The 13,517-nt window shown below is 44.2% G+C and overlaps 1 protein-coding gene across 3 annotated transcripts in view; it reads left to right on the top strand.

The window, feature by feature from the left end:
- TTC7B (tetratricopeptide repeat domain 7B) overlaps positions 1-13,517 on the top strand; it is a 304,133-nt gene that overhangs the window by 228,754 nt on the left and 61,862 nt on the right. For all 3 annotated transcript variants that reach the window (XM_045016346.1, XM_045016347.1, XM_045016349.1), the window contains one exon: positions 942-1,082. In XM_045016346.1, coding sequence (XP_044872281.1) covers positions 942-1,082 — 141 coding nt within the window. The remainder of the gene's footprint in view (positions 1-941; positions 1,083-13,517) is intronic.

A 13,517-nucleotide genomic window follows, 5' to 3' on the forward strand; every position in this document is an offset into this window, starting at 1 on the left:
TTCTTCTTTAATCAAGCCCAGTGAGCCTCAAATACAATTTGAAATTACAGAACAAATTTACAGTGGATTTGTAAGTATTTAAAATCACAGTGAGAACTATAACTTTAAATGTTTATGGTCTGGATAGAAAAACATCAGTGCTAAAGATTCTCTGCTGACAGTTAAATATTTAATACATACGCTTAATTTATCATGAGGGTAGCATACATACTGAATTGGTGGAAAACCTATTTCATTTTTCATTTACTGGAAAAGAGATACTATTTCAGACTGAATTTTAATATCTGTCAGAAAAGCTTTATTTTGAGAGACTAATCCATTCCATTCAGCATTTTCAAGATATTCTTCCTGCAAGGAATTATTAGGCTGCTAAACATTTTCTTCAACATTGTTGATTAGCTAAAGTTTACATCCCATGCAATTTAATCGTGTATCCATGCAGGGGCATATCGTGCTCAGCCTATATATTTTAGTTCTGTCTTTCTTTTTTGCAATCTATTATTAGCCTTTAAATAGACATCTAATTGCACTCTATGAAAAGACATTGCAATTACTAACATCAAAGTGCATGCAGCAGCATAAAGGTTACAGCATATAGTACCATCACAAACCTTCTTTGAATCATTTATACTCATAAATGAAATGCTGAGTTAAATCTTCAGTGTTCACAGTGGCTACTCAATTTGGCATCAAACATTGCTGCTAGTAAAATCATAACATGATTTTAGTGTACATTCACTCACATTTGTGCATTTTACATCAGAAAAAGGCTGACAGCAAACATCCAGAAGTTAAGACCCAAGTTAGCTTTTTTGGTGAAGCCTGTGTTATGGAAAGGGTTAAGGTGTAGTATTTAACCCAGCCTTTGTGAACATTTTTGTCTTCCTTTCTTCCCCTCCCATCTCTACACACTGATGTAATTTTTTTTATTACTTCTGCAGGTTCAGTCCATGCAACGTCAATAGCAGCCTCCAGAGTGGAGCAGGCACTGTCTGAGGTTGCTTCATCTTTGCAGAGCAGTGCTCCTAAGCAAGGTCCTCTGCATCCTTGGATGACTCTGGCTCAAATCTGGCTTCATGCAGGTACTGGAAAACAAAAACAACTTTTTTTTTCCCTGTTCACTAACCTATGAAACAGCCAGGAATCTGTATTCATTTAATTCAGCAGGTCAGACTATTATCATTTGTCAACTGAAATTGGAGCTTTTAAGGACACTTATTCAAAGTGTGGCATTTTTTTGCATTTCAAGAAAGAACATTATATGTTTTATAAATTAAACAGTGGTCAATAAGGATGGCATTTAGTTTTTAATTTAATAACCTTGTCACAGTGTTGTTGCATTTTATAACTACAGTTTAGACTGTATTAAGTCATGGATTTCTAAAATTTCTTATTTGGCAAATTTGTCCTTGAGAATTGAGGGTTGCTGTGTTTTTGTGGAACTTTTTAACTAAACGTCAATCACCATAAGAATGTTTAATAGTCTTTGGGTCCTAATAATAAAAATAATGCATATCATAGTTTGCTGAACTTAACCATATAAATATAGTTTTAATGTGAGTTGCTTCTATCACTCTACATAAGGGTGCACAATAATTAAAGCTTATCTTCCAAAATATATTCATTGGATGTATAGGTTAAAAAAAAGGGGAGACTGCTTTTTTTTTTTTTTTAAAGGGTGCTGGATAGGTTTCTGCTTTTTTCCGTGTGCAAAAATTCAGATACTTCTAATATATGCAAGTGCTTCTGTTACAAAGGGAGGCTGGACAGTATTTATTAAAGCTACTGCAGACACACCATAATCATTGTGGGCTGGATCTGAAAGGCACGTGTTCAAAGTAGTGCTGTAAACATGGTATTTAGTATTTCAATAAAGTAAAAAAGTTGCACATTTGTTTATGCTCTTTTCAAAAAGTGTGAATGGAGGTTGATGGAATCGTGTGGCAAAGCAAGCAATAGATTGGGCCCAAAACTTGAACTAGGCCTCTGGGCTGACCGTGTGAAGTGCTTGCTGGTGCTGGCTAGTTGGTTGTTTAATTTTTTATACTTAAGTTACTGAACTTTTGTTTTTGTTTTTTAAAAGGGGAAAATTTGGATCCTGTCCCCTTTGTAGGCATTATGGTGTCTGAAGCTTCTTGAGAAGCTAAATAGCATGGAACATAGATGCCTTATTTCCCCTGGAGAGGAGCAGGCATTTACAGGAATATCAGATATTACAACTGCAGCTGGAAGAAAAAACATTAGCACTGTATAAAAACTTAACTTGACGACAATGTCACTGGAGTAAACCAGTATCATTTTGCTTTTGTGACACCCATCCAGTGTAAAAGTGATAGTGGGCTTCTGGTGTCGCCATTTCTTGGTTTGCCTGTTGGGATGTGTGGTAGCATTTTCCTAACTGGTGAATGATCTGGAATGGAGTTTGTGCCCAAGAGTGGCCTGAAGCTTTGCACCAAACTCTAAGTCAGAGAGTGTCACTGATGGCAGTGGATGGTAATAGTGCATTGCATAATGGTTTATGTGAAATCAGTGTTCTAATCATTCTTTTAAAAATATTCAATTTGAAAAGTAGTTCTTTGGGTGCTTGCTCATTGTCCATTCCCATGTAGGTGTGTGCGCACTGAGTGCAGTGTCTCCAGAAGGCTTTTCCCTCAGTGGTATCTGTTGGGTTGGCTCTGGTGCCCCCTGGAGTCACACCCTCATGGTGTTGTATATAGGGGCCTGCCACCCCCTCAATTCCTTCTTTCCACCTGTGACGGTCACTGGAACTGCTCGTTCTTGCTCTGCACGTACTCTCCCCGGTGGACTTGTATATTTTCCTGTAAATAGTTCTAAAAATGTTAGTAGTTAGTGTTTGCAGAAGTTACTAGTTGCTAGTATAGAGTAGGACCCCGTTTATCAGGGTTCTCTCCTGTCCAGCACCAGGGAATGCCTCAGTCTCTGGGGTTTAAGCCATTCAAGGCTTGCCACAAGCCTGTGCCTATCAGTGATTCCCACTCAGCTTGCCTCAAATGTTTGGGCGAATCCCAACTGCGTGATCATTACAGGATTTGTAGAGGTTTCAAGCCCCAGACCCAAAAAGAAAGGGACCAGAGTGTGACATTGCACGCTATATGATATTATGAAAATATGCTACTGAGTATGAATATAATGTAACTGGAATATGCCAGTCTCTTATAAGGTATCATTACAAAGCTTATAATCTACTGAGTGTGTTCATCCTATTTTCATGAATGTATCATTCTTGTATCTGAAACTAGAAATATGAAATATAACTCTGAGGGCCTATTGTAATTATGCAAAGTATGGGCCATTAATGGTGGTTTGGAATCTTGATGGCTCCCATTAACCAGGACAATTGTCTGCAGATGACTCTGTTTTACTTGTAAGTCTCCCTGTATACGTGTGTGCTGGCAAGTGGATAATGAAGTCTTACAGTGACATGTAAGTCTTACAGTGTCTTACATGTCTTACAGTGACATGGAATCCATCTTTAACCTGGTACTTTTCCATTTAGAAGGGGGCGGTGGGGTTGGAGACCCAGAGAGGGACAAAGGATTCCCGCCTTATGCAAAAGATATATAAGTGGGTGGAACAGAACAAAGGCAGCCATCATGAGAAATCCCCTAGCTACCACCTGAGCTGGGAAAAGGGCTGGACCAGGGGAAAGGGTTGTGCCCAGACTAGGAAGGCATCCAGACTGTGAAAGAAACTTATTGAAACATCTCTGAGGGTGAGATTTTATCTGTATTCAGTTTTATTACTGTACTAGGCTTAGACTTGCATGTTTTATTTTATTTTGCTTGGTAAATCACTTTGGTCTGTATGTCACTACTTCAAACCACTTAAATCCTACTTTCTGTATTTAATAAAATCACTTTTTACTTATTAATTAACCCAGAGTGTGTTGTGCATCTCTCTCTATCAGTTGTTATAGAGGGCGAACAATTTATGAGTTTATCCTGTAAGCTTTATACAGGGTAAAACAGATTTATTTGGGGGTTGGACCCAAATGGGAGTTGGGCATCTAAGTGTTAGACAGGAACACTTCTTACGTTGCTTTCAGTTAAGTCTCCAGCTTTGGGGCACGTGGGTCAGACCCTGGGTCTGTGTTGGAGCAGACTGGCATGTCTGGCTCAACAAGACAGGGTGCTGGAGTACCAAGCTGGCAGGGAAAGCAGGGATAGAAGTAGTCTTGGCACATCAGTTGGCAGCCCCAAGGAGGCTTCTGTGATCCGACGCATCACAGAGAGACTTAAGTTCCTCCAGATGGAAGCGGCTCTTCATCCCTCAGAGCCAAGTCACCATGACTCAGCGCCAAGCACCTCTGCCTCTGTGAGGAGGAGTACACCTGCTTCTGTGAGGGACGGTCACCGCAGCCCAGCCTCTCTGGCACCAAGGAAAGATTCCTTGCTGGTGTCACATGACTCCCGGCACCACCACAGGTTGCCAGTACAAAGGAGGTCAGCGGAGGAGAGCACGTGGCACTACTCCTGTTCGCCAGTACTGCGCAAGAAGCAGCACAGAACCAGGCAGGGGACACTCCCCGACCCCAAAGCCCACCAGTCAGAAGGACTCTGGCAGAGTGAGAACCACACAAGGGTCAATGACTGCTGCTGTGGCACCGTTGACTCTGACCCCAGGGAGAGAGCCGTTGAGTCCAATGCTGTTGGACTCTCCCCAAAGGGAGAGCCATAGGAGTGTGAGACTGGAGCTCCCATCTATGCCAGACATATTCCAGGTGGCACAGGATCTGATGTCCCTCCCAGTGCCACTGTTGCCAATTAGACGTGAGCCAGCACCGGAGGCAAAGCCAGCTATGGTACCAAGGCCCCGGGTGCTGTTGAAAGGAAAGCCAGCAGTGATGCAGCAGCATTGGTTGCCTCCATCCCAGCACCACTTGTCAGCATCACACCCCCATGGTCCTCTGGGGAGTGAATCCTCAGAGCCGGAGTCCTATACCTCACACAGGAGTCGGCACCACTCGGACCGCCGGTCCTGGATGGTGGACATGAGCCAGGGGTTGTCTCCTGCGGTCTGGCAAGCACAGTGGCAGATGCCTGTAAATGGCCCTTTGGGAATTTGTGGAGTGCTTTCCATCAGTCCCAAGGACCCCAGTCAAGGATGTCATACTCGGTGGCATCGGAAACTAGAGCCCTGTCGCCGCCTCCTCCTCTAGTGGTGCAGGGGCAGGACCAAAATACTGAGCCTGGTACCTCACATCAGGGACCAGCACCACAGGACCTGTCAGGAGTGGATGGCCAAGAGCAATGTACTGGTTCTGGAATCTTCTTCCTCCTCTACAGATGAGGCAGTTACAGGTATCTTGGTGGCACGCATACAGGATGACCACAGGGCGCACCAAGAATTGTTGAGATGGGTGGCACAGAACCTGTGGGTCCAGGTGAAGAAAATTTCTGAGCTCTCCCATGCCTTGGTGGACATTTTGGCACCTTTGGGCCCTTCTCAGGTAGTCCTGCCACTGAATTCTGCCATCTTAGAACATATCAAGGCGCTCTGGCAGATTCCAGACTCTTACAGCCTACGGCAAAGAGTGTGCAACACAAGAACTTTGTTCTCCCAAAAGGATTTTAGTACCTATATACCCTGGTTTCCAGATCTCTGGTTGTCTCAGCAACAAACAAGTGCAAATGGCAGGGGCAGCAGGGACTTACCCTTAAAGCTAAGGATGCCAAGAAACTGGACCTCTTTGATTGACAGACAACTATGCCACTGGAGCGCTCCAGCTTTGCATTGCTAACCAGCAAGTGCTCCTTAGCAGATGCAACTTTAACTCCTGGGGTGCAATGACGAAGTTTAAATTGGTCAAGGAAGGTAGGGCAGTAGTGAAGGCGTCCCTGCAAGTGTCTCTGGATGTGGCTGACTTAACCATACAGACCATGGCCTTGGCCATGGTGATGAGGAGGTGCTCTTGGCTTGAGGAAGCCACAACCACTATCTCGGTTCTACCAGTCACAGCCAAGGCAGGACTATAGTAGAAAGCGGTGTAGGGGCTACAAGAATGGAGGCCCCCTACTCAGCCCTTATCGACCCACGGATTGGGTTTGGCCAGGCAAGCGTCCAGCTCCAAGCAGGCCTGTTGAGGGTATGTCTGAGGATGGCATACCAGTTCTTTGCCAGGATCCAACCTTCCCTACTTTTGTGGACTGGCTATCCCACTTTTATTGGGCATGGGCCCATATTATGTCAGACTGCTGGGTGCTACACATGATAAGACTCTGAGATACACTCTGGAATTCAGTTCTTCCCCTCCTTCCCAACCTGCCTCTCCATCCCTCTTAAGGGACCCTTCTCAGGAGCAACTTCTACTCCAGGAAGTGCAAATGCTTCTGCAACTGGGAGGGGTAAAGGAGGTTCCTATGGGGGAGGGGGTTCTACTCCACTTTTTCCTAATCCCCAAGGCCAAAGACAGTTTCAGACCCATCCTGGACCTGTGAAACCTCAACTAGTTCATGGAGAAACTGAAGTTCCTCATGGTCTCCTTGGCCTCCATTATCCCCTCCTTGGATCCAGAAAACTGGTATGCTGCCCTCAATGTGAAAGATGCATACTTGAACATTTCAATCCTCCAAGACCACAGGAGATTCCTCCGGTTCGTTGTGGGTCAAGCTCACCATCAGTTCACACTACTGCCATTTGGCCTATCAGCACCCGTCCCCACTCCCGTCTTCACAAAGTACATGGCAATAGTCGCGGCCTTCCTGAGAAAGCAGAGAGTACAGGTGTGCCCCTATCGGGTCAGTCCAAAGCCCAGGTGGAGGTGCACATCCAGCTAATACTGTCAACCTTCCAGAGGTTGGGCCTGTTACCACAGAGAAATCAATTTTTGTTCCTGGCCAAAGAATAGAATTCATTGGGGCAGTCCTCAAGTCAGTCCGGGCCAAAGCCTTCCTGCTGGAATCGAGAGTCCAGGCATTAGGGTCAATCATTCAGAGCCTCAGAAAGCAACCTACCATCACGTCACGAATCCGCCTGAAACTTCTGAGCCATGTGGCGTCCTGCATGTATATTGTGAAGTTCACAAGGTTACAACTCAAACCACTCCAGGCTTCGCTAGCATCCGCATACTGTCCAGGATTGCCTGGACATGGTGATCATGCTTCCCCTTCCTGTGGTCAGCTCCCTCTTGTGGTGGTTGTACCTGGGGTCTGTCTGCTTGTCAAGCGTTCCAGTTTCACTTGGATAGCAAGTGTGTGTCAGTGCTTACAGACAACACGACAACAATGTCCTGTATAAACAGATAGGGTGAAGTGCATTCCTCGCCTATGCCAGGAAGCCCTCCCCCTGTGGGAGTTCTGCATAACCTGCTCCATCCATCTGGAGGCTTCCTACCTTCCAGGGACTCAGTACATGTTGGCAGATCGTCTCAGGAGATCGTTCTCCAATCACGAGTGGTCTTTTCACTCAGCTGGCATCAAGGACATTTTCCAGAGGTGAGGGACTCCCCAGATAGACCAGTTTGCGAGAAAATACAACAGGAAGTGCCTGCAGTTCTGCTCCTTTCAGAATCACAGCCTGGGCTTGCTGGCGAACGCATTCCTTCTCCCATGGAAGGACCATGTTTTCTATGCATTTCTGCCTGTTCCACTCATTCACAAGATCCTGAAGGTCTAAAGGGACAGAGTGAGGCTGATCCTGATAGTACCAGCCTGGCCACATCAGCATTGGTTCACCACCCTCCTAAACCTGTCGGTGGAAACACCAATCCCCCTGCCTATGTTTTCAAATCTAATCTTTCAGGATCACAGTCGCCTCCAGCATCTGAACGTCAAGTTCCTTCATCTCACGGTCTGTAAGCTCCATGGCTGAACCCCTCAGAGCTTACGTGTTTTAGCCTGGTTCAGGTGGTCTTGCTAGGAAGCAGAAAACCATCCACCAGGGCTACGTATTTGGCAAAATGATTCTCCATCTGGTTAGATCCAGGGCAGAAGGGATTCTTGTCCTGTCAGACAACAAAATCGTATATTCAGTACTATTTGCTTCACCTAAAGCTTCAAGGATTGTCAGTAATGCAGTCCCAGGCCTTCTCTTGACAACTCAGAGTCCTTAGGCCCGGGCGGGGGGGGACAGAACTATGAACCGCAGTCCGGATCTGTCCTGTCAGGGCTTTGGATCTGGCCCACAGGATTGCCACTCCCATGACACTGCGGGCCCTGTGCCACTCCCGGAAGTGGTCGGCACCATGTTCCTGCAGCCCCTAGGGGTCGCGGGGGGGACAGAGGGCTCCTAGCCCCCTGCCACACCCCTCCTGCACTTCAACCCCCTGCCCTAAGCCCCCTGCCGCACCACTCCTGCACTCCAACCCCCTGCCCTGAGCCCCCTCCTGCACCCCAACCCCCTGCCCCAGCCCTACATTCATGGCCCTGCATGCAATTTCCCCACCCAGTTGTTTGCCCGAACAGTAGGCAATCATCGAGACTCTGAAGTAGACCTATTTCCCAAGCATCACTGGTAATTAACTACACGGATCAACATAATGCAATTGCCTATTTTCCGCCATTTGCAGATGATTTGTACATTTTAAAGAAAGATCAATACAGTGATATCACTATATTTACAGTTCATTTACATGTTAAGATGTACTTTTCATCTCTGAATTCACAGAATACAGCAGAGACAGGAACCATTTGGTTACACTGTTAACCTCTAACTATATATATGTAAACACACAAAACCACAAACATTATCTATAAATATGTCCCTAAAGGTTATATTTGGGTCATTTACCCTGCAGGATGCTTATCTGTATACTAGCTTAAATATTTGTCATTCATACACTGTAGTCTATATTAACAATACCTTTAGTAACAGTTGGTCATACAGTAAAAAGTAACCATATATCAAAGGTCTCTAAGACACCATGTCATTTAGCAAACATCACTAACTTGTTCGTTGGTAGGAGTTTAGCATAACTTTTTCAAATTGTTGGAGTTCTTTGCCATTAAAAAGTAATCATGTTTATTTTTAGTATTGTTGTATTTCTTTGTATACTTAACTAGCCTTGTCTTGCATTGACCATTTTATTGTGCAGAAGTAATTAGGTAGCAACACTGCCAAGTAGTAATTATTTCAGAAAAACAAAAGAATGATAGCAAAAGATGTGCTAGTGATTAGTATGGTACTTTATTTGGTTGAAGTGCCTTAGAATTCCTATTAATTCTGACAGTTCAAAAAGAGGTGACTTTTCCTCCAGAGAATCACACAGAGATTTAGAATTGGAATGTGCCTGTAGGGATAGTCTAGTCACTTCCCCTGCATCATAGCATCACTTGTTTAAATATTCATAAGCCATGCTAAGCAGGCGAGTGTCTGTTAGCTTTGAATATTTCCAGTGCTGATAATTTTCACAGCCTCCCCTTGCAACTTGTTTTATTTTTTAACTCATAGTTTATTTTTCTGCGTATTCATCCTTAATTTTCAATGTTGTAGCTTAAACCCATTACTCCTTATTCAGTCCTCAATGCCTAATGAGAACCAGTGACTGATCCGCAATGTGTGGATGCGAACCATGTCCTCCCTGCTGTGGGGAACCCTTGGCTTATTCCCATTAGTGGGGGGTAGTGAGGAAGCAAGTGATGCTGGCTTGGCTACTCTCTCCTCAGTGGCCAAGAGGAATTCATTCCTGTACGGCCCATATCCTCCTGTTCCCCTCCTTCAGATACCCTGGTGATCAGATCTCCATGTCTGCCATTTCCCTGCCTCCTGACTACAGTTACACCTCTACCCTGATATAATGCGACCTGATATAACACGAATTCGGATATAACACGGTAAAGCAGCGCTCCGGGGGGGCGGGGCTGCGCACTCCGGTGGAGCAAAGCAAGTTCGATATAACATGGTTTCACCTATAACGTGGTAAGATTTTTTTGGCTCCCAAGGACAGCGTTATATCGGGGTAGAGGTGTACTAGAAAGAGCAGAATTGGGGAAAGAGAAGAGACAACTAGGAAGGCCAGAGCACCCAGTAGGAAGAGAGAGGGAAAAGACAGAGCCACTCCAGTTGTGTGGGTGTGGAAGTGAAAGAGCACCCTTACAACATAGATGAAGGAGAGAGAAGAGAGAGCAGAGCTCTTGCAAAGTATTGCTCTCCTCTGAGCCCTTTCCAATTCATCTCTTTTATAAAGGTTACTTAACTCACCACATAAGGCTGATATTTTGTGTATTGTTTCAGGGTGATGTACATTATTTTTCTCAAGCAGCTGTTACCTTTCCAACTGTGACATATAGTAACAAATAGATTTAGTTCTGCATCTTGAGAAAGGAGCATTTCCTGTACCTTGACTGTCAGAAAACAGGTTTGGTCAGAGAACCATGGTGAAAGGCTAAAGAGTGGCAGGTTTTTTCAAGATACCTTGAAAGGGTTATTTATATTATCCATCTGTAACAATAGACTGCTGTAAAACCTATTTTAAACTTAATGTATGGCACACAATCTCTAAATAAAAGCAAAGATCACCGTGTGGGGAATCACTTTCTTCTGATGAGGAGGCTACCACTGCCACAGTTTTGAAAACTGCTTTTTAACAGCCATTGTACAGTAGTGTTGCACTATCTATCTTACTCTAGCTATCTTAATTAAATTAACTTCTGCATTCATATGATATAAAAATGTACAGTTTTTCCTCTGGTTGCCAGAAGCTGGGAGTGGATGACAGGAGATGGATCAGTTGGTGATTTGCAAATTCTTTTCATTCCCTCTGAAGCACCTGGCATTGGCCACTGTCAGAAGACAGGATGTTGGAGTAGATGGACCATTGGTCTGATTCAGTATGGCTGTTCTTATGTTAAATCGTAGAAACACAGCACAGCAAAAATATGTGAACGTGTTTATAACTAACTCAGCCTTATAATGACTGTAATATAGACAGACACAGCTCTTGAGAGTATGGAATTTGTTGTTCTAATTACCATGAGTTGAGGAAAGACAGCTTTACTCACAAAAGGTAGAACCATGACTGAGTTAGGGTGTTCAGTCTAAATAAATAGCTGCCCTATATGTTGGTATCTTTTCTTCAGTTTCTCTCCCTTCTTTCTGTTTGCAGTTGTCACAGATTTGTCTCCCCAGGGCCACCACCTCACATCTTCAGTGTTCACTGTTATCAAGCAACCTCAAACTTTGAATACCTTTCCAAGGTTACACTGCAGAGGTGGAAACTCACTGATTTATCTTGAATGTTAATCAGAAGAACTCTTTGTCTGATAATGCTGCTGCTCAAACACTTTTTAGTGTGTCCAGTTAAGGAAACAAAGTACAGTACCGGTCATTAATTAACATGCTGTGCAATTATTCTTTTGAAAAATACATTAAGACCGAACTCCCTTATAATTTCCTCTGTTTCATTAATATAGGATTTATTCATGTTAATTACAAAGCCACAAAATACATTAAAGGAAGGATGAAAATAAAAGTAAATACACAAAGCATATTGGATTCATTCATACTGCCAATAAGTTTTATTATAAAGAGACCATATGATAGCAATCTTAGCAAAACTTAAACATACATCTTGGACAGGGATTCAAGAACTTGGAGGCATTCTTTCCAGGGTGGAGCAAGAGGAAAGCCTGCAAGTCAAACCCACCATTTTGTTTTTGAGCTCATGCATCTTCAAACTGTAGTTCCCCATTTCTTCTTTGAGAAACTCCTATCAAGTCAGGTGACTTATTTGTCAACCTTTTATGAATGGCTTGTTTAAACTTGCCTCACTGATTTTAGCCTGGTAATTTTTTTCCTCTTACAAATGATTTCCATCTTAGTTGGATTAAAAAACAGCTTCTCTTCTTTTCCTCCTGCGGTACAGAGATGTTTTCACTCCTTTATTTGTAGATGTCAGACTGAATCAGCTCATAATGGATTGAGGTGCTTGGGTAATTATTAGATCAGTGATTTGCCTTGAATAAAGTATTCTGTTCAGCAGCTAACAAAGAGTTCATCCTTTACATACATTCTTAAATATAGATTTTGAATCTCTTCTGGAATTTAAAATATTAAAAACATATGCAGAACACAACATGTGTATACTCTCAAAGTAGTACATTAGTCTGTCTTTTTTATGTTCCCTTAATTCTATTAATGGCTTATTAGTTACAGGAATACTTACTAGTTAATGGTGTCCAGCTTCTCCATATAAAACCATGCTGTCTCCCACCATTGCTTTACTATCTGTTAGTTCAAAAGAAAACAATTTCCAAAAGCTACACTGGCTTGCCCCTATCATTCAGGACTCATTGCTGGCATGGTTCTGACCTGACTCCAGGCATGAGTACCAGAAACTGAACTGTGTGAGTTTTTTTAAGCTAGGACTTGTCTACACTTCCCTGCAGTTCAGACTATGGGGATCTGAATAGCAGTGTGCACCAAAGAACTGCACTGTAACTTTCCCAGTGTGGCTGTAGCAGGCATGAACTAGAAGGTTCCTAGTTCACATTAGTGTAGTCTTGTTTGAGGAGGACCACTTTAATGTGAACTAGGAACCTTTTAATTCATGCCCACAGCATCCGCACTGAGGAGATACAGCACAGCCCTTTAGTGTGCACTGCTGTTCACACCCTATAGTCCGAAAGCCCATGTAGACATGCCCTTAGCCTCTGCATGCTTATCTTTCAGTCCAGAATTGTGGTAGCAGCTAAAAATTACTTTTAAGTAGGTGGTTAATTTCTACATGCTACTTGCTAATAATTACAGCTTTCACTTAGCACCTTTCACAGTCTAAACTAGCAGCTATTCTTAGAATATGCACCATCAGAGGTTTCTGGTTTCCTCCAACCTTGCATTAGGACTTTTAAAGTCACAGAGCAAATAGTCCATGAAAGCATCCAGTTCCTTCTACAGTGTTGTATAGTATGTGACTTTTTTCTCAGTCACTAACAGTATACATCAGCCTTTCTTAAATGCAGCCACTGTGGCCACATGCAGCCACTGGTGATTTTTCTTGCAGCCATGGCAGCCTCCTGGGCAGTGATGGCAGAGGAGGGCAAAGCAGCAGCCACTCCCCCTCCCTGTTGCTCCTGGATGTGCCACTTTGGGGTTGGTGGCTGAAGCTGCCAACAGGGGATGGCGCCCAGCACCACCTCTCAAGACAGGTGGGGCACAATGCTGGAGGAGTAAGGTGAGTTCCCCCAACCTTCCCAGGGACGATGGGGCTTGGGCTTCAGTCTGGAGTGGTGGTTGGGGGTGGGGCAGGACTTTGGGCTTCAGTCTCTGTCTGTGGGCTCCTCCTGTGGGTGTTCAGGCTCCAACCCACAGCTCTGGCCAAAGGGCTCCAGGCTCCAACTCCAGCAGGCTCTGATCCCTGGCTCCAGGCTGCAGACGTGAGGTTCTGACCCCCAGCTCTCACCATGGGTCTCACACCCAACCCACCCCGTCACCCCCGCTGCTTCCCCACTCCCCCATCTATGGCTTAATTTGTCCTGGGGCTTGCTGTGAAAAGTGATATTAACAAACACACAAGTATCACTTTTCACCGCCTCCCAGTCTCAGTCGAGAGAATGTTCCTG

Source organism: Mauremys mutica, chromosome 4 (genome assembly GCF_020497125.1).
Source record: "Mauremys mutica isolate MM-2020 ecotype Southern chromosome 4, ASM2049712v1, whole genome shotgun sequence".
Taxonomy (NCBI): Eukaryota; Metazoa; Chordata; order Testudines; family Geoemydidae; genus Mauremys; species Mauremys mutica.